This window comes from Myxocyprinus asiaticus, chromosome 19 (genome assembly GCF_019703515.2).
Source record: "Myxocyprinus asiaticus isolate MX2 ecotype Aquarium Trade chromosome 19, UBuf_Myxa_2, whole genome shotgun sequence".
NCBI lineage: Eukaryota > Metazoa > Chordata > Actinopteri > Cypriniformes > Catostomidae > Myxocyprinus > Myxocyprinus asiaticus.
In genome coordinates this window covers 21,784,101-21,805,815 of record NC_059362.1, presented here as the reverse complement: position 1 = coordinate 21,805,815, position 21,715 = coordinate 21,784,101, and the positions used below count along the sequence as shown (strand labels likewise).

The 21,715-nt window shown below is 37.2% G+C and overlaps 2 protein-coding genes across 2 annotated transcripts in view; one reads left to right on the top strand and one right to left on the bottom strand.

Moving 5' to 3' along the window:
* Positions 1-13,562, top strand: part of LOC127409945 (nesprin-2-like) — a 135,894-nt gene extending 122,332 nt beyond the window's left edge. The window contains exons 93-102 of the mRNA XM_051644937.1: positions 111-305; positions 2,205-2,439; positions 4,519-4,616; positions 4,856-4,982; positions 7,013-7,215; positions 8,651-8,851; positions 8,958-9,086; positions 9,519-9,710; positions 12,281-12,327; positions 13,349-13,562. Coding sequence (XP_051500897.1) covers positions 111-305; positions 2,205-2,439; positions 4,519-4,616; positions 4,856-4,982; positions 7,013-7,215; positions 8,651-8,851; positions 8,958-9,086; positions 9,519-9,710; positions 12,281-12,327; positions 13,349-13,559 — 1,638 coding nt within the window. The 3' untranslated portion in view covers positions 13,560-13,562. The remainder of the gene's footprint in view (positions 1-110; positions 306-2,204; positions 2,440-4,518; positions 4,617-4,855; positions 4,983-7,012; positions 7,216-8,650; positions 8,852-8,957; positions 9,087-9,518; positions 9,711-12,280; positions 12,328-13,348) is intronic.
* Positions 13,563-15,543: 1,981 nt separating this feature from the next.
* LOC127409825 (estrogen receptor beta) overlaps positions 15,544-21,715 on the bottom strand; it is a 39,293-nt gene continuing 33,121 nt past the window's right edge. The window contains exons 7-10 of the mRNA XM_051644671.1: positions 20,042-20,175; positions 17,423-17,606; positions 15,922-16,139; positions 15,544-15,687 (exon numbers count right to left, since the gene is read on the bottom strand). Of these exons, the coding sequence (XP_051500631.1) occupies positions 15,938-16,139; positions 17,423-17,606; positions 20,042-20,175 (520 nt within the window). The 3' untranslated portion in view covers positions 15,544-15,687; positions 15,922-15,937. The remainder of the gene's footprint in view (positions 15,688-15,921; positions 16,140-17,422; positions 17,607-20,041; positions 20,176-21,715) is intronic.

Genomic DNA, 21,715 nt, shown 5'->3' with positions numbered 1-21,715 from the left:
CAACAAGATCTCTAAACCATGCAGTTCCACAGAGTTTGGACTAGGTCAAATTTATGTTTTAGTTGAATTTATTGGATTGAACCTAATTGAACCCTCTTTCTCTCCTCCAGAGTTTTAAGAAGGAGATCACTCTGAACACCAACAAGATTGATGCTTTGATAGTGTTTGGGGAGGGTCTGATTCAGAAGAGCTCTCCTCAAGATGCTGTTGTGATTGAAGATGAGCTGGAGGAACTGCACACGTACTGTCAGGAGGTGTTCGGCAGAGTGGCTCGATTCTACCAGCGTCTCACCAACCTCAGACCGGTACTGTAAGCTCACCGCTACACATACATTTTGTCTCTTATATGCCAGATTCAACTTTAGTCAATTAAAGGGGCAAGTTGACAAATTTCTTTTGCTTGCGACCTTTAAAAAAACAACACGTTGTGTGCTTGATTTCTTCTTATCTTTAAACTGTGACATAACACCGTCACACAAAGAAGACATATGCACTTTCACACTCCATTTGACAAGAAAAAAAAAAAGGCCCACCCCTCTCTGAATGTTCAGCCATCCTCATATCTATGCCTTATTTTGATCCTTTCCCAAATGGTTGACTTTGTGTTCATTTGCAGTCTTGCTTACTTGCGATCAGGGACTAAAAACGGTTCAAGGAACGAAAACAAAAAACGGTTTTCTTTTTATTTTTTGCAGAATGTATCCGAAAATGGGAATGAAGTCCCTTTAATAGTTTCAGATTGAAAATGTTATTATTGAATGCTGGTAACCAGTTAATAACCAATTAATAATTGGTTACTTTCATTTAGGTAATTTTTTTTTTTTCATGAAATCAAAGACCAAAGGGTTTTTCACAGTATATTTTCTGAATTAGATCACTTCTCTCTTTTTTAGGCTTCTACTTTTTAGTAGAGCATAAGCATGTGCTTTGATCCTAAAGGAAACACATCTTCTGTATCACACATTTCTTTGCCTTATTGCACTTTGTTGGATGTAGCTTACTATGAAATTCTAAAGACCTTTTTTACAACTATATATAATTACTTAACATGCATGTGCGATACAAGTAAAATATTATTGGTGAAAAGTACATTTCTAAGTTGTGTCCAAGTCTTCAATGTATTATTGTTAGATATTATGCATTAATATGGATTTGATGCTGCTGGGTTTTGACTGAGAAGCAGTTCTGTAATTAAAATGAAATCATCCATACAGTTTTTTTTAATTTTTTTTTTATTTAGGCCTAAATTTGTGATAATGTTCGGTTTCATATGGCTATAATAAGAAATAAAACAGAAGGGAACACACACTCATTACTCTTGGCACTTTAACTGTAATAAGCTAATAGTGCCAAGGACAATGAGTGTGTGCCCCCTTCGGTTTTACCCCAGTGTTGGTTATTAAATCAATATAAAGTAGATTCTGGACTTTATTGGCTTCAGAAGAACATGGCCTGTGCATGCACTGTCTGTGGGAACACCAAGGGTTAAAAAAATAAAAATAATTTGGCCTGTATAAGGTGATGTTTAGTCCAAACATGCCCACTCAATGTGTGAAGGAGAGACAGATTTAGGCCATTAATTGATTTTAAATGGCCAAATGTATATTTCTTTTAAATATTTAAAATATTTTGGAGGATATATTTTTTAATACATGTATTTTAAAAGACGTTATTTTATATAGCCATTCTTCTCATTAAGAACCGTTCTTGTATTTCGCTCTAACTGATTACCATTTGGAAGAGGCTGTGGAATGCCGGAACTCAAACGTAAAAATAAAGTGCTCAGAACGGACCGAAATAAAAAGCATTTAATTTTTAGTCCCTTCTTGCGATGGCCCTCACTTGTGAGTTCTGTGAAGTCCACAAGACCATAGGATGTCCCATTTGTTATTTTTTATGATTTTGAAGGGTGCTCTCACTGCGTACTCCAGAACAGACTACTACTCTACAATGTAGCTTATCATCACCAAAGTGGGGACTCATAGGAGCATGCAAGGGCTTAGTGTGTCATTTGAAACAGGGCCTTTATCGTGTGTGTTAATTCTGATTGGCCAGCAGCACTGTAGTAATAATAAAAAGGCCTGCGAGTACCAAGAGTATAAACATGTTATTGTACTTGACTCTTATTTTTGAGTTTTAGAAAAGAAAATCATATTTTAATAGTATTAATGACAGTGTTTTATTTTACCGTCTCTCTTTAACAGGTTTTACGAGAGCAGCCAGAGCTATTTGACAGTGAGAAGTCCAGAGAGACGCTGGGCAGCCCCACTACCAGCCAGCCCTCCATGTGCCTGCTATCCCCACCTCATGAGCGCTCGGGCCGTGAAACCCCTGTCAGCGTGGATTCCATCCCTCTGGAGTGGGATCACACTGGGGATGTTGGCGGCTCTTCTTCACATGATGAGGATGAGGAAGCTGCTTTCTTCTCTGCCTTGTCAGGTAAATAAAGAAACTGCCATCTTGATAACTCTAACCCTGCACCCTACAGAGTCTCAGCTTGCTCCTGGCCTTTCCACTGGCTAGTTTCTGTGACTGCTGGTTTGGGTTGTCATAGTCTCGGTCTCAGAAGGCATGCCCACAGACCGTTATGAACATTCTGATGCATATTGCACACAAAAATGGTAAAACCTTTCCCAAAATCGTAAACTCACATTTGATTGGCTTAGGTAATTTCCAAGATTCTGGGTCCACAGATTTTTATTAGTCCACTAGGAAACAAATTTATGAGCACTTCTGAGGAAGTACTAAGTGCTGGATTCGCCATTATGGTTTGCGAGGTTCATGGTGTCAGATCTTTGAAAGTTATTCAAGTTGAGTTTTGTTTGAGTTACATCATTGTTACATCAGATTTCAGATTTGCCCACTCCTAAAAGTCACACAAAAACAACTGTGGTTGGTCACTTTATATGTTGGTCAGACAGCTTCTTCCTATCAATGTTGGCAGTTTTAGGCCAGAATAATCTACAAAGGAAATCTGATTTATAGCTGATAGTCCAAACTGTAGCTACTTGAGATTAGGGGTGTCATACTGCTAGTATACTCATTCCACCTCTCTTCCACTAGACACAGAGGTCATAGAAAGCCCAGAATCCTCATCACCAAGTTGACAAAAAAGCTGCTGAGTAGTCATCCATTTTGCATATGTTCCTTTTAGTGCTGTCAGTCGATTACAATGTGATTAATCACGATTAATCTCAAATTGTTTCATAGTTAATCGCAATTAATCACAGATTTCAAAAGTGCTGATGCATTTTGCATTTATTTCCTTCTTAGGAAAGATAACAAAACAATATGTAACAATATAATGCTTTATTAACATTTTCCACAGAATAACGATAGAAATGCACTAAAATTGCACCTATTCAATAACATTAAACGTTTCCCAAAGTCTAAGCATGAGTTTGACTAGTTGAAAGAACTAGTCCCCACATAGGTTGCATATTTATTGCAATAGTCTTTAAATCTCTAAAACTCTCATCCTCCACAATATTAATCTGTTGGTAGACTGTGGCTATCCACTTTGTTACAGCAATCGTGAAGCCACATTCACGATCTGCGTCAGGGCCGCTTTGAACTTCACATGAAAAGCGCTTGCAGACAAAAACGGTGGTAATTAAAATGCGCTTTACTTAGGCTGCAAAATACTTGATCTCTGTCACAAGTCCCATCTGGGCTTGTTTCGTACAACAAATAGCTTCAAGAGCTCCTTTCTCCATCATTTGATCACTGGCACAGCTGTTGTGTGTATTTGTGGTGTTTGTCAGTGTAATGACTCCAGGCATGTTTATGCTGGTTTATGCTTTATTAACAGTTAATGTGTTAATCGCGATTAAGAAACATTAATGCGTTAAACTCATGCATTAACGTGTTAATTCGGACTGCTCTAGTCCCTTTACATGCACATGGGCATGTATGCAAAATCTTATTTACCTTATTTTGGTGCTTTCACATCTGTCCAGTCACACTCTCCCACACCTCATTAATTTTCCACATTACTCGTCCTCCTTAACCCTGTTTTGCTATGTGCTCTGATCTTGAAAGCCTTGGCACTGTGGGGTGGCTCTGTGATTTAGAGGCATGCATTTTCAGATCTCAGGAAGTGGAGGAGTGGGCATTGGACTCAATGCACCTGCTCATACCCCTCTGCAGCTTTCATGCTCATGCACGAGAATTGAGTTTTAAAAAAAAAAACGTACGTACGTCATGGTGAGGTAGTATTCATTTCACGTGCGATAGGGGCTTTTATTAAAGGCACAGCAGCAAAAAAAAAAAAAGCAGACTGCTCAGAGGAAGGTCAGGAAAAACTAAAATAAGACTATTTTTTAACATAAGTGGACCTCTGGGAAAACAAATATTGTAAAATAATGACACCTTTAAAAGCAAAATCAATTCCTCTGATAGTGTGCATTTCTGCCCTCACAGCCCAAATGACGCAAGGACTAGGGTGCGTTGTTAGGGTTTTGTAAGTATTTATGCTGAGCATCTAGTTTAATCTCTCTCTCCCTCACACATTCACAGGACAGAACTGGCACTTTCAAAACATGCCTGAAAGGAAATCTCTCCACCTGGAAACGTCCTCACCTGCACATACCAGCACTCCCTATAAGCAGGACTATGTGAGTATATGCCTTCAGGTCCTTCCTTCTAATTTTCCAAAAACACTTTCCCAACATAATCCACCCAACACTTTCATAAACGCATTCATTACAGGTCTAAATTTGCATATTTTGTTTTTCCTCAATGACTGCAAGCATAAACATGCGGATTCCCAAATACATTTACTTTTGATTTTAATGGAGCTTGTGTGTGTGTGTGTGTGTGTGTGTGTGTGTGTGTGTGTGTGTGCACTCTGCAGGTCCAGCTGATGTCAGAGTGCAGTGGCAGTATTAAGAGTGTGAAAAGAGTTTCTATGATCCTGGATGATGAGGAACAGCTGGAGGAACAAGGCCTCACTGGCCTCAAGACTGCAGACAAACAGACAGGTACACACACTTTATCAGTGCACAGGAGGACAGAACCCTAAGAACTAAGTCTGGTCATACAACAAGACACATAACAAATAGTTGGGTACACACCATGATGCAGATGGCATGTACTGTACAGGCGGACAATTTCTTATTCCTTTAAGTCTAAAAGCATAAAGGCTCAGTGGGTATGTTAGAAGGGGAAGGTTAGTTAGATAGGCAGATGGATAGTTAAATGGTCAGATGGATGGTTGGTTAGATGGGTAGATGGATATGTAGGTGAATGGTTAAATGGATAGATGGGTAGATAGATGATTAGGGACATGGATGATTAGTTACTGTAAGTGGGTAGATGGTTAGGTCGATGGGAAGATGGATGTTTAGGTAGATGAATGGTTAGTTGCGTAAATGTTTAGGTGGATGGTTAGGTACATGAATGGTTAGTTAAATGGGTAGATGTTAAGTAGATAGGAAGATAGATGGGTAGATGAATGGTTAGTTGGATACATTTTTAGGGAGATGGATGGTTAGTTGGACGGATGGATAGTTCATGAATGGTTGGTTAGTTGGTAAATGTTTAGGTAGATGGATGTTAGATAGGTAGATGGATGGTTAGCTAGTTGGGTAAATGTTTAGGTAGATGGATGGTTAAGCACATGAATAGTTAGTTAGTTGGATAGATATTTAGGATGATGGATGGTTAGTTCGATGGGTAAATGGATGGTAAGTTTGTTGGGTAAATGTTTAGGTAGATAGATGGTTAGTTAGATGGGTAGATGGATGGTTAGGTATGTGAATAGTTAGTTGGGTAAATGTTTAGGTAGATGGATGGTTAGTTAGATGGTAGATGGATGGTTAGTTAGATATGCCGTTGGATGGTTAGGTAGAGGAATGGTTAGTTGGGTAAATGTTTAAATGGATGAATGGTTAGTTTGAGTAGGATGTTAGGTACATGAATGGCTAGTTGGATGGGTAGATGGTTAGGCTGATGGGAAGATTGATGGATGGGTAGATGGAAGGTTAGTTAGTTGGGTAAATGCTTAGGTAGGTAGGTAGGTAGATGGATGGTTAGTTAGATGGGTAGATGGATGGTTGGGGACATGAATGGTAGTTAGATGGGTAAATGTTTAGGTAGATGGATGGTTAGTTAGATGGGTGGATGGATGGTTAGGTACATGAGTGGTTTGTTAGATGGGTAGATGGTTGGGTAGATAGAAAGGTAGATGGATGGTTAGTTAGATGGGTAGATAGATGGTTAGTTAGATTGGAAGATAGATGTATGGGTAGATGGATGGTTAGTTAGTTGGTTAAATGTTTAGGGAGATGGATGGTTAGTTAGATGGGTAGATAGATGGTTAGATGAGTAGATGGATGGCTAGGTACATGAATGGTTAGTTAGTTGGGTAAATGTTTAGGTAGATGGATGGTTAGGTAGATTGGAAGATGGATGGTAGATGGGTGGTTAGTTAGATGGGTAGATGAATGGTTAGGTACATTTAATGGTTAGTTACATGGGTAAGATGGTTAGGTACACTGGAAGATAGATTGATGGGTAGATGGAAGGTTAGGTGGGTAGATGGATGGTTAGAGTAAATATTTAGGTAGATGGATGATTATGTACATTAATGGTTAGTTAGATGAATAGATGGGAAGATAGATTGATGGGTAGATGGATGGTTAGTTAGGTGGGTAGATGGATAGTTAGATGATAGATAAATGTGTGATTGGGTAGATGGTTAGATGGATGGTTGGTTAGATGGGTAAATGGATGGTTATGTACATGAATGGTTAGTTATTTGGGTAGATGTTTAGGTAGATGGATGGTAAGGTAGATGGGTAGATAGAAGTGTGGTTGGGTAGATGGTTAGATGGATGGTTGGTTAGATGGGTAGGTAGATGGGAAGATAGATGAATGGTTAGTTAGATGGGTAGATGGATGGTTAGTAAGTTGGGTAGATGTTTAGATAGATGGATGGCAAGGTAGATGTCTATATGGATTATCATATAAATGTAAACTAAAGGATGTATTTTCACAATTTTCTCAACAGGAGTAATAGAGCGCTGGGAGCTGCTACAAGCACAAGCTGTGAGCAAGGAACAGTGCAGCACTAGAGACCCTCAGCTTCTGACATCTGACCTGAACAACATCACTTCCTGGCTGGATCATGTTACCCCTGAGCTGGATCGATTGCAAAAGCCTGAGACATCTGTCAGTCTCGAATTCTTAGAAGCAAGAGTCAAACAGCTTAAAGTGAGCATCACAACAGTATAGGGCTCTTTGTACTGTATCAGCATCCAATCACACATTCACATCATCAGTGAAATTATATGATAAAATTAAAACTTTAAAATCATTGTAAACTTTAATGTGCCATTAAATTGGACTTTGCCTCTGTTTATGTGCTAGATACTTATATTTAATAGAGGTCAACCTATAGTGGATTTTGCAGATACTGACAACTAAGGTGGTGGAAAAGTCAGATAACCGATTAATCGGCTGATAGTTTTTAAAATGTATTTATTGAATGTTAAAAAAATTTCTTAGTCTTGTCTTACAGTGACAGGCACAGACATAGAGGCTGCAAGAGTCCAAAATTAGTAAAATCCCAAATGCATGTTTGTTGTGCAACCAAAATCCCAATAATAACCAGAAAAAAATAAGATTTGGTGCGTAATGTGAGACTTTTAATTATAAACAAGCCTGAAATACACCGGGGATTCTTATTTTGAAATGTCTGTGGTTTCAGCTTATAAAAAAACACAAGGAAAACAAAACATACACTCTAACAACCATCTACTTGACAATGTATTACAATAGAATCACTATAAAGTAAACATTGTCATATGGGCTGATAAATGCTGTATGAGCAGTAATTCATTAAACAGTAGATCATCAGCGATCGCTAGTTAATAGTCATATCTGTCTTTCTTTATAACATTTTGCATTAATAATCGTGAATTAGTACATAAACACTGATGGTGACAGAGTTTTGGCTCTGTTACATGCTTTGTATTTAAGTATTCACCAAATTAATCTTTTTGTTGAATATATATATTTACCAGATTAAAGGTTTTGACCACTAAGGAACATGGAGGAATAAAAAAATAAAAATAAAATGAACAAATATCGGCAACTATTTGCGTCGATTTTACCAGTAAATCAGTGTACCAACTAATCGGTAAAACCGATATATCGGTCAACCTCTAATGTTTGATATTAAATATAAATGGATAGTTACAGTCCTGCATGCTGATTGGTGAATACAGCATTCCAGCTGTGTTTAAATCCATGATATAGTAACCACTATGATACAAAACACCTGTTCACTGTATCACTGCCCAGCACCCATAGCGGATTGTTGTTATCATTCTGTTATGCCAGGGAATATATCTTTTAGCAGAAGGATGGCACTTAATGAAGTTGCTTGATAAAATAATGCTTTAATGTAAGTTTGTGTCCTTTTATATTTGTATTATTTCGTAACATAATCATGGATAAATAGGTTGCAGGCACTCCACTGCAGGCTCTCATACTTTATGGCTTAATTATTGAAGATGCACAAAGCAGATTATAAATGCAGAGACATAAAAAGAAATATCTTTATTGTAATAATTTTTTATTTAAACTTAAAAGACTAAAGTTTAAGTTCAAGTTTCATACTCTTCTGTATTTCCACATTACACAGGAAATGCAGAAGGCATTTGCTCGCTATAAGACCATGATGCTGTCTCTGAATTTGGGTGGGCGAGAGCTGCAGGAAGAGGCTGGTCTAGGAGCTCAGGAGCTTAAGGAAGATCTGCGCAGCATGAATCGCCGCTGGACAGAGGCTTGTGAAGGCCTAGAGGAATGGGAGGGGAGTCTACGCAATACACTAGAACATTGTCAAGTGAGAACTTTGTAACAGATTTATACAAAACATGGTTGGAAAGTGACTGTATTATTCCAGACTGAAGGTATATTACCACTGATCTTTGACGTTTGCCTTCATTTAGGAGTTTCATGAGATGGTGCACTCTCTACTGCTATGGCTGGCCCATGCAGAGAGCAGACGCTACGTGGTGAACATGCACGACCCTTCTGTGCAGCTCTCCATGTTACAGGAACACAGGAACACACTGAAGGTGAGTTAGAGAGAACCCTCTGACAGTTGTTTCTTCAAAAAAAAAAAAAGAAAAAAAAAAAATTATTTGGTGCCTTAAACTCAGAAATTGAGTTTTAATTTCAAATAGAGTTTATATTACAAAATATTCAGATATATACAAATATATATAAGTAGTTTGAAAGACTGACCTCATACACGGGTACGCTTTGTTGGTTGCGATGTTCTGATTGGTGTATCTTTCTGTGCAGGATCATGGGTTGTGTAGTTATTCAGCACGAATTCCACTATTAAACATGTTTTTCTAAAAATAAAGTTGAAATAACATGGACCAGATTTTTACCTCCGGAACCAGACTGTTGTGCTCTTTTAAGCATGAGAGGTTGTCCATTGCATTTATGTAATCCCAGCAGAGGAATACTTTTGTTTAATATATTGCTCCCCCTGGTGGCAGGTTCTGGCTGAGGAGCTGCAGGAAAGACAAAAGCAGGTGGGCTCCCTGCAGGAGATCGCCTCCGAACTGCTCCTGGAGTCTGGGGGAGAGGACAGTACTGAAGCAAGGGAAAAACTCCATGTCATCGGAAGCAAACTACGTCTGCTATCATGTCAGGTCAACCAGGATCTTCTCACTATTCAGGAGCAATTGGTAAGAGCATTCTGAAAAGGTGAAATGCGTAATTCCTTTGCCAATAGCATCACAATAAATGGCAAAAAAGATTTTCAAACAGGTTTCCTGAACACACCCCCTGTCTTCCATTGGTTAGACACAGATAGCCCTGCCCTAAACTCATGCTATAGAGCACAACAGTGCCTGCCCACTTTTTCAGCTGTCCTGGTTCCAGAAGTATTTTTCCCACCATTTTTTCCCACTTCATAAAATCCTGCATAAAAGAGTTTTAAGCCATGAACAAAACCATCCAGTTCCGAAGTGAATCGCAACATTACCAACTTTTATTTTAAGCAAAATAGTATTTGAAAATTGGACAAAAAGGCAAAGGTACATGACCTTCGGGACACAACCTCAGAGCTCTTTAAAGGTTTAGAAGTTATTGTAAAATATAAATTCGCCTATGGAGAAAATGAATGGGATTTTTACTTCTGGATCCACTACGCTCTGTTGGCTGAGCTAATTTTGCTATGTGAGGCTGGTTGGGATGCTCAAACAAACACAGTAATGTTTTGACTGCACGATGGAGCCTACATTTTTGTACTTTTTGAAGGAATTTGCAGGAAGCCTACAAATGGCTTACTTATAGTTGACTCTGCATATTAGGCTGGGATCCGAGAAGGTATTTTAACATCCCAAAAATGTTCACACTTCACTAAAATGTACATTTTGCTCAACTAAAATGCTCAACAAAGAGAAAAGATTAAAAGGCCAGCACACGCTTCTCTATGGTTTATGGTTTTCCTACCCCTGCCAACATGGGTTGCTGTGAATAAAAAAAAAAGTACAGCAAAGTTTAACATTTTATTAGAACCATGAAGGTTTTATGACCTCAAAGGCATTTATCTTTTCCGAGCAAATTCATACAGACCATAAATTGAACTTTATATTCCTTTACAGCAAAATAATATGAGCTGAGAACACGCTTTTTATAGTGCTTGCAAGGCAGAACTGTATTAATATTCCTCAAACAAATATTTTAAAACTTCTGTAATTAATTCACTCCAAACAACTTAAAGGAATAGTTCACCCAAAAATGAAAATTCTCTCATTATTCACTCACCTTGATGCCATCCCAGATGTGTATGACTGTCTTTCTTTGGCAGACATAAAAGTAATCCACACGACCCCAGTCGATCAATGAATGTCTTCTGTAGCAAATCTATAAGTTTATGTAAGAAACAAGTCGATAATTAAAACGGTTTTAACTTTAAATCGCCACTTCCATCCAGGGCTCTGATGCAGTTTCAAATGGCCAAACTCTCGCGTGACATTCGTTCTTCTGTTGTAAATAAGCGCCGCTTCCGAATTCTCACGTGAACTCGCCAACACGCTTATATCACGCTTCGTGCCAGCTGCTAGCAGGAAGCACTTTTTAAAAGTTAATAACGTTTTAAATATCTATTTTTTACACAAATGTATCGATTTGCTTCAGAAGACATTCATTGATCAACTGGAGTCGTGTGGATTACTTTTATGCTGCTTAAATATGACTTTTGGACAAAGTGCTGTCACATGTGTACTTCTATTATAAGGACCTGACAGAGCTCTATCTTCTAAAAATCTTCATTTGTGTTCTGCTGAAGAAAGACAGACAGGGATGGCATCAAGGTAAGTGAATAATGAGAGAATTTTCATTTTTGGTTGAACTATTCCTTTAATTTTTTATTTTTATTTTTTTTTTTTTACACTTTTTAAGAAGTATTATTAAAGTTTTAAATCTCCGACAACACTTTACAATAAGGTTCCATTTGTTAACATTAGTCAATGAATTAGGTATTATGAACAAACAATATATTTTTAAAGCATTTATAAATGTTAGTTAATAAAAATACAATTGTTCATTTAACTAATGTTAACAAATACAACTTTTGATTTTAAAAATATATTAGCAGATGCTGAAATTTACATTAACCAAAATGAATAAATGCTGTAAAAGTATTGTTCATTGTTAGTTCATGTTAACTAAAGTAGAACCTTTATTGTAAAGTGTTACCAAATCTCCTTTTGACTTTACATTGATAAAATGTTCAGCATTAAAAAGGGAACCTACAGCAATGGTGCCTTCATAATATTTGCATACTGACTTGAAATTGGTATTTTTTCCTTACATTTGTTTGCATACTAAATTGTGATTCCATGCAATGTATGGGTCTTACCATCCTTGCATAATCATTTATAGTGTACAGCCAACAGCAATCAAGACCATACTCAGTGTCATGACAACAGCAAAGAAGCTCTGATGCAACATTTTCATTTAATTCCATTTAGCATTGAGCACAAACAAATATAATTAAATAAACCACCGTATAACTGTTCACTCCTCACCACAGGGGTCAGCTGAAACTGATAGTGGGAGAACAGAGGAATATCTTACTGTAAGGTCTAAGATATGGCAGATAATGTTCAGTCATACTGTAAAGAATGGTTAAAGGATGACAACAGAATTTGATTAGCTCTTAATATAAAGAGATAGGACCTGGTGTGAGTAATGCTCATTTCTGGTGCAGTGCTGATGCTGATCTCATCTACATTCTGTGCTTTTGCAGGAGCCTACAGCAGATGCAACAGGAGACAGGAAATCCTCATGCTCCAGGTACAGATTAACAGCTGCCTACACATTAACCATTTTCATTTATTTAGTCTTGTTACATTTTTAGGAAAAAAGAGAAAAGCAGACCCATTCAGTGGCCCCAACAAATATAAAGACCATAACAAAATATCAAGTCAAGTGACACCTGCATACACTAGAGCTGTTCTCTGAACTATCTTTTTTAGCTATTTTTGTGGGGAAAATGTCCTAATAATTTTTGTCTTAATATTGAACTATACAGTGTGTGTGTGTATATATATTATCATTTGAATCCTAACAAACTTCTTTTTGAGAAATGTTTTGCTTGAAAAGTGTTGTAAATGGCACTTGATTTGATATTTTGCTGTATAATGCAAATACACTCACTGGGCACTTTAATAGGAACACCTGTACACCTACTTATTCATGCGATTATCTAATCAGCCAGTCGTGTGGCTGCAGTGCATAAAATCATGCAGATATGGGTCAGGACCTTCAGTTAATGTTCACATCAACCATCAGAATGGGATTTCTGTCCCTTTTTTTTGTAAATTTCTGTAACTGCTGATCTCCTGGGATTTTCACACACAACAGTCTCTAGAGTTTACTCAGAATGGTGCCAAAAACAAAAAAACATCCAGTGAGCGGCAGTTCTGCAGATGGAAACGCCTTGTTGATGAGAGAGGTCAACAGAGAATGGTCAGACTGGTTCGAGCTGATAGAAAGGCTGCAGTAACTCAGATAAACACTCTGTACAATTGCAGTGAGCAGAATAGCATCTCAGAATGCCCATGTCGAACCTTGAGACGGATGGGCTACAACAGCAGAAGACCACATCGGGAACTTTATTAAGACCATAGTGTTTCTAATAAAGTGCTCAGTGAGTGTACTGTATATTCTTTCACTTTAAAATGTGGCTTAAGTGTCAGAATACACTTTGGGGCCACTGTATACACAATACTCTGAAACATTATGTTTTGAAGGTGATGTGGTTTGATAAGAGAGCAGCAGTCAAGCAAGGCTCTGATTTTCTGCATTGTTTCAGGCCAGGGAAGCGTGACCCCTCACCTCAACGCTCTTTCTTTTATCGGGTAATCCGAGCTGCTTTTCCCCTCCATCTCCTCTTCATCCTGCTGCTAGTGCTGGCCTGCCTGGTCCCTCTTTCCGAAGACGACTACAGCTGCACCCTTTCCAACAATTTTGCCCGGTCATTCCACCCCATGTTGCGCTACACCAACGGTCCTCCCCCCACATGAATCGCCCTTTAATTGCTGACAAATTGATCAATCAGAAGACCCGTTCTCATGTATCGAAAGTCTGGTGGAGTACCTCACTTTTGTCCAAGCAATATTTTTAACAGCTGTATTTATATAATTAATTTTATTCTATTTATTCCCCATTGAGAGCCATACTACTGAGAATTTTTTATTGCTTGAATGATATGAGTTGGATGTAATCCAAAATCTCTTGGTCCTTTTTTATGTCATGATGCTGTAAACACACAAAAATCTGTCAATCATTCTACGATCTTGAAAACACAGAGTTTGTTTTTCTAATTCTTTAGTCTACGCTGGATTTAAAGATTCAATCAGATCATGCGCTGATAAAGGGTAATATGCCTGAGAATTAGCAACTGGAATTGATTTACTCCTGGGTAGATTGTTCTTGAACCAGTTTGTGGTTCAGATAATTGATATCTGCTATTTCGGCATTAGAGTGGTCTCTCTTTTTTTTTTTAATATGTTCTCAATTTCCACGATTTTTCTGAATTGTACAGAAATAACTGCTCATGACTTTGAATACGTTCATATTTTTAACACACACGCACACAAAAGAAAAGTATTTACAACAAATAATGTCAATGAGAAACATTTTATTTCACCCCTGCAATTATTTATAACATAGTGTAAATATAACACATTGTTACAAATGCACTGCTAGTAGAAAACAAAGACATGTGTACAGAACATGAATTTTTAAAGCTCGTTTCACAAAACAAATGTATGTTCCCTGTTTGAAAATAAACATTGTCTTATCGAACGAAAATCCTTTACAGCTGGTCTTTTATTTTTAGTTTTTAAAACATGCAAAATGAATAATAGTGTTTTTATATCAAAACAAATATAAAATTCAGGTGATTGCAGGCAGAAAAAATAACTTAAAATTTGTTCAAATTTCAATTTGATAATACTTTTTACATCTATGTTTGTGCGTTTAATCTTTAAGGTATATTTGGGTTTTTATTTTTATTTTTTTTATCTGATGATCTCACTATAACCTTGAGCATAGGCACTGGAATGTTCTTGAAGACAGGGTTTCAGATATTTAAATAGCATAGTGCAATATTACAAGAATGTTGTATTTGTGGTTCATCTTACAAATAGACTGATCTTAAAAGTTTTCACAGTGGAATAGTCTTGAGATTGTCTTATTGAACAACTGCAATGAATAATTGATCTGTCAGTAGAAAATGTATAAATGTTTTGTAAAAGGCCTTTATGGTGTTGGGCACAGAATGGAAAAGCATTTTTGTTTCATTTTGCTGTGATCCAGTAAAAAAGAAAAAATGCAAGCAATACATTCAGCTGTCCTGAATTGGTGCTACGTGACATCCACAAATGTGTTTTTTGTTTTTTTTTGTTTTTCTCTTTCTTTCAGTGCTCCCCTTCAGCCTCAACATTTTAGGCTTTGTTCACACAGCACATGAATCCAATTTTGCAAGTGATAAAATCAGATCCAGTGGAGTCAGTTTACGGTATCTCTACATTGGTTGCTAAAGTAATGAAAAGAGAAGAGAGTTATTTTCTTCTACAACAACAGAGTAGCAAGCTGTCAATATGGAAAATGAGTACAGAAAACTGGAAATTTTGCCTCTGCTCATGTCCATCATGAATTTCTCCATGATCGTGAACATGTGGGGTGCGAGAGCGCATCATCCGAGGCATTACTTTATTTTAAACATTCATGCATATGAGGTCTGAAATCGCTTATATTTTTTATTCACTGTATAGCGAATGCCACAGAGTTAACTATATCGGGAAAGAGTGAGCGGATTCTGACACAGACGTTACATACTCATGTCCCAAATGACAAAAATTCAAAAAAAAAAAATCTGATTGTGATCCACCCACGATTGTGGTTTGGATCGGAAAAGTGGAATTCATGCGTTTCTTTGCTGTTTAGATGACAAATACTAAACCTATTTTTTTGGTCAGAGAGAGTGTTTTTTTTTTTTTGTTTGTTTAATTGTAGGAAAGAAGCTCAAGAAAGACACCAATGGTGTTTTCATCTGGTGAAATAATTCCACTTGTTTTATGTGGCCGTATTTGTTGTCCATCCTCCCGAAACTACAGATCATTCTTCAACACTGGAGAGAAAGAAGAGCTAAGACAGAAACAGTGAAAGCCCACATTAATGCAATATTTATTCAGCTTGTAAAATAATTTCAATATTTGACCAATATTTTGAGCTAGCAGCAGTCTTTTTCAAAGAACTGGAAATTAAAGTTAAATGGACAAACATTGCTAGATTTGCTAAAACTGATTAAACAACACTTCATCTGTTTTTATTTTACCTGCATCTTAATGCATAAAACAGAGCACTCTTTCAGTGTCTCACCTGACTGACTATGGTACTACATTCCTTTTTGCTGAGATGAGCTGCCGTAGGCCTCCTGGGCCCCCTTGCTCTCTTTCGGAACAGAGACTACTCGATGGCAAGAGTGAGACAGCCGTGAGCTGTGCATGATATGGGCATCCAGCATCTCCAGAAGCAGGTCGTACAGAGGAACAATCTTCTTCATCTTCATGCAGTGGAGGTGGTCCATGCCTTTGTTACTAAAGAAGATGGATATACTGTCAGTGGAAGGATTTGTACAGAAAACTACAGCACAAATACACTGAAATCATAGCATAAAAACAGTGATAATGTAGAACATGATCCCTGTAGATCCTTAAAAATGTTTAAAATCTTGTTTTACCTAACAATGACAGTAGTCATCTAATAATATTCATCGTTTTAAACTGTTTTTGCATCTATAATTCACAGCTGAGAAGAGAAACAGATGTTACGGTCTTAATAAACAGCAGACAAATTACTGATGTGTTTGAACACCTAGGCCACAAGCCATCCTTTCTGAGTGAAAATGCTGCATTATGTCAAAATCTCTTTTAAAGGGATAGTTCACCCCAAAATGAAAATTTTCTTATCATTTACTCACTTTCATGCCATCCCATATGTGTATGACTTCCTTTCTTCTGCTGAACACAAATGAAGATTTTTAGAAGAATATCTCAGCTCTGTAGGTCCATACAATGCAAGAAAATGGTGGCCAGAACTTTGAAGGACCAAAAAGCATATAAAAGCAGAATAAAAGTAATCCATATGACTCCAGTGGTTAAATCCATTTCTTTAAAATCAATATGAGTTTGGGTGAGGAACAGGTCCATATTTAAGTCCATTTTTTGTTTCTATAAATCTTTCATTTTCACATTTTTCTTTTGTTTTTGGGGATTCGCATTCTTTGTGCATATCGCCACCTACTGGGCAGGTAGGAGAATTTATAGTAAAAAAAAAAAAAAGGACTTAAATATTGACCTTTCTCACCCACACCTATCACATCTCTTCTGAAGATATGGATTTAACCACTGGAGTCATATGTATTACTTTTATGCTGCCTTTATATGCTTTTTAGATCTTCAAAGTTCTGGCCACTGTTCACCATTGTATGGACCTACAGAGCTGGGATATTCTTCTAAAAATCTTCGTTTGTGTTTAGCAGAAGAAAGGAAGTCACATCTGGTGAGTAAATGAGAGAATTTTCATTTTTGGGTGAACTATTCCTTTGGGTCGCCATTTTCTATGACTTCTAGTCAGCAGGCATACAAGTAAATCACCTATATACATGAATGGGACAAGGGTTAGGATTAGGATGTTAGGATTTCTCCTTTTAATTTTCTACAAGTGGTCCATCTCTCTCTCCCTCCCCTTATTATGGTATTATGTCAATTTCTAATGTGTCTCACCTGACCACTTGTGATCGGCTCACCAGTGACTGATCTTAATACCATGTGTAAACCTGGGTCAAATGTTCCTCTTTCAATGTTTTTATTGTCCGTACCTGACATGTCTGATGTGGGAGAGCAGCATGAGCAGGTGGGCCAGTCTCGCAGAGCGCTGCTGGAAACTCATGCCTGTCTTCGAGATGGCCCACACCAGAGCATCTGTCACCGAATCCAGCAGACAGAGCAGTTTAGATTTACTCTGCAGCTCCTCTCCACCCTCCGACGAACTCAAACACATGTCTGCAATGACGCACAAATACCGTTGAACGCAGGTTCACAGAGATTAAAGCCGTAACACACTGACATTTACAACTATTTGAAATAACAGAGGGTGAGACACAAATAACCATCTAAAACAATGCAACACATCTGGAGAGATCAAATAAGTGACTGAAGAGACAAACTGAGGACAGCTGCAAGAGGCTGAGAATGAAGAGGAAAAGACAGATCAAAAGTTCAAGAGAATCAGAACAGGAAGAAATACTGTTTCGCTCAGACACTGAACACATAACAGGTACTGCCTGTTACTTGTATAAGCGTTTTTAATGAAACGGATACTTGAGTGAAAAACTCCTCAAAGCAGGCATGTCCCCATTAGAAATTTACAGTGTGTGAGTTTTTCTTGCTCTGCCTTGCCAACACTACATTCAATTAAAGCTAGGAGAGTAGTAACCTTCTGAAAGAGTTACCATGGAGGTAAGCCAGTTTCATATTTGTATTTATTTGGCCTCTTTTGCAGCTTTAGATGATACAGCACAGAGGACAGCAAATTATGGGAAAAGAGAAGGGGAGTGTGAACGTTGAGATGCAAGCCAGAATCGAACACACACACGTTTGCTCAGCAATCTAAATGGGGACATACCATAGACTTCTATTGTTTTTATATAAAGCTAGCTATAATTGCCATTAACTAACCCTAACAGAAAACTTTTTGCATTGTAAGAATTTAAAATTAATTATTTAATTTATGTATGGGTTGTTTTTTTCCAAATGAGGACATCCCAAAATCTCCCCAAAGGGATGTTTTGTCCGATTTAGCACACTTCTGTGTATAAATTTGTCCCCGAAGTACACATATGCACATACATAAAAAATATTTTAGTTTAAAAAAAAAAATGCAAAATGTATATACACCTCTGGAAAAAATTAAGAGACCACTGCAAAAGTATCAGTTTCTCTGGATTTACTATTTATAGGTATGTGTTTGAGTAAAATGAAAGTTTTTGTTTTATTCTATAAAGTAATGACAACATTTCTCCCAAATTCCAAATAAAAATATTGTCATTTAGAGCATTTATTTGCAGAAAATGACAACTGGTCAAAATAACAAAAAAGATGCAGTGTTTTCAGACCTCGAATAATGCAAAGAAAACAAGTTCATATTCATGTGGCTTTCTTGTGGTCACACAGCTGTTTAGTCCCAATCCTGTAAGTTCTCATCGCATTGTGCGTGTGGAAATGCTCTTACTTTCAAACATAGCCATGAGTTCTACTGTTGATTGTTTATGATGTGACTTCACCAAGAGTTTTAGTGATCTATGATCACTCAAGATTTTTTTCCGACCACATTTCTTCCATGAAGCTGACGGTTCACCACTATCCTTCCAGGCTTTAATAATGCATTGGACATTTCTTAACTCAATTCCAGTGATTTCAGCAATCTCCTAGTTGTTTTCTTTGCTTGATACAGGCCAATAATTTGTCCCTTCTGAAACACAGTAACATCTTTTCCACGACCACGGGATACATCTTCCGACATGGTTGTTTAGGAAATGAGAAGCTACACACTGCATCAGTTAGGGTTAAAAGAACTGTTGCCAGCTGAAACATATTAATCACTGCAATAATGATCCAATCTCTTAAGTATCTGCTTATTTAAATCCAAATGGTGACTTGGCCAGACAGTGTAGTATATACAGTATATATATACACTTTTGTATTCCAAGGAAGAAAGTCATAAGGGTTTGAACAACATGAGGTTGAGTAAACAACAAAACATGAAATAAAAACATTACTTTTTTAAAGGAATATTCCGGGTTCAATATAAATTAAGCTCAATTGACAACATTTGTGCCATAATGTTGATTCCCACACAAAATTACTCGATTTTCTTTAATTAAAAAAAAGCATAAATCAAGGTTACAATGAGGCACTTACAATGGTAGTGAATGAAGCCAATTTTTGGAGGGTTCAAAGGCAGAAATGTGAGCATTAACAGCACTAAAGTTAATTATTCTATTAAAACTTATGTTTTATTTGAGCTGTAAAGTTGTTTAAATCATTGCTTTTGCGGGATTACAGGGTTTATGGCAATATATCTTCATGGCAACAAAACTGTAAAACTGGTTCTAACTTTACAAAAAAGGTAAGTGAGTGATTTTATCACACTACATTCATGTTAACACGCATATTTCTTACGTCTTATTGTTATACTTTTGATTTTAACGTTTACAGATTGGCCCCATTCACTTTCATTGTAAGAGCCTCACTGTAACCAGCTTTTTTTTAATTAATTAATTTTTTTTATTTTCAAAGAAGCAGTGGAACAAGTCAAAATTAATTTTTGTGGTAATCAACATTACGTCACAAATGTCGTCGACTGAGCTTATCTTGTACTGAACCCGGAATATTCTTTTAAGATCATTAATGATAAAAACAATCTGGCACACACTTACTGGAGTTGAGGAGGATCATGGCCTTGAGACACATATACTCCTCTCTCTGTAATTTCAGCTCTCTGAATCTGGATGTGGTTGCCAGCAGCATATCATAGATCTCCACAAAGCCCTGCACACAGCTGCCCTCATCCCTGCCAAATAAAAAGACATTTATCAGTCCTGCGAATTAGCTTCACCATCTCTGAAACACAGGACTGGGTGATTAATCTCAAACTTTACTAGCCATATTCCAAAACTTGGCACCCAGTAAGAGTATAAAATGTTGAATTCTGTTCAATGCATCAATGGCAAAAAGGACCACTAGTGTGAGATGCTGAGAGGTGTTATAATTGGGTCTGCAGAAGTTAGTGAGACTCAAATGGCATTTGCACTTCATTAAAGACCCCATCATTTGACGAGAGTAGGCTATATAGTTATTGCAGAAATAGTAGACGCACAAAGCTGCAGTTTGTTTTCAGCCTGTATTGACATATTTCCTCCTGAAACAGGAAGTTTGGGTGGGAGATATCCTTTTTTTTCTAAACAGCCAATAGATTTTAGTTACTGTATGTCATAGCCATGAATTATGATTAGCTACTTGCTTCATTTAGATAATTCAGATCATTAAAATACATTACATTATTGTGGTAGACATGTACATCATTGATTAGGCAATACAAAAAGTGGCTTCAGAAGGCAATATATTGTTTATTTCAATATCACTGAACATAAGCCTATCATTGGCATGCAGTTAACAGCAATCCATTTTGCAATTGAATTCATTATAAGGGCTTTTCTAAGGATGCGTCTATGTGCACAATGCAGACAGGGCTATCGGAGTGTCTCAGTTTGGTTACGTTGCTTCATAAAGACACTGTGTCAAGTTAAATGTAGTCTGAATCTTAGAAAACACGCCTTGAGACCCCTGAATTTGGCATTGCGCTCCATCCTACTGTGTTTGAACGCAAGATCACGTCCTCATCTTGTGTGGTCTGCTGTCAGTAAGTGTGGTATGTTGCCTATAGAGGTAGATTTGAACTTACTGCCCCCTGCTGAAAACATGAAGGTGGTACATCAAGCTTGAATAGCGCAGACGGTACAAATATTCTTTACAGTCCGGAGGCATGATTAATTGCATATATGTTTTTAACATATTATTTTTTATATAATTAATCGCATTGAATTAATGCGTTAAATTGATGGCCCTAATAAAAACACATGCAAACTTGATAATACATGCAAAAAAATGTCTGAGCAGATCTACTAACTTAGTCTACTGAGGGACTGTGTCTTTCAAATGCACAAAAGCATGTCTTGTCAGTTTTTGAGGGTTTCCCTTAATAAATATGGAATTTGAGGCTTGCCTCCAAACATGAGCAAAATACAGGATGGTGTCAATGCAAATAAATTAAATTGCATCCACAAAGTCATTTATAATGCTTGATAGTCATTTCAGAAAAGGTAACTGTGAGAGAAAATGAATATGACTGAAAGGCAGGTACTAATCTGATTTACGCTGTGCACTACAATGTCATTGTGGCAAAACAGAGACTTCGGGAATGTCAAATACATTGTAAACTCAATGCTTCAGAATTTTTGGCACGCATTAATATGATGTAATTTATTTCTCATGAACATTTGTTTATTCTAAATGATATATTATATGCAATTAGATTATACAAGACTACACAA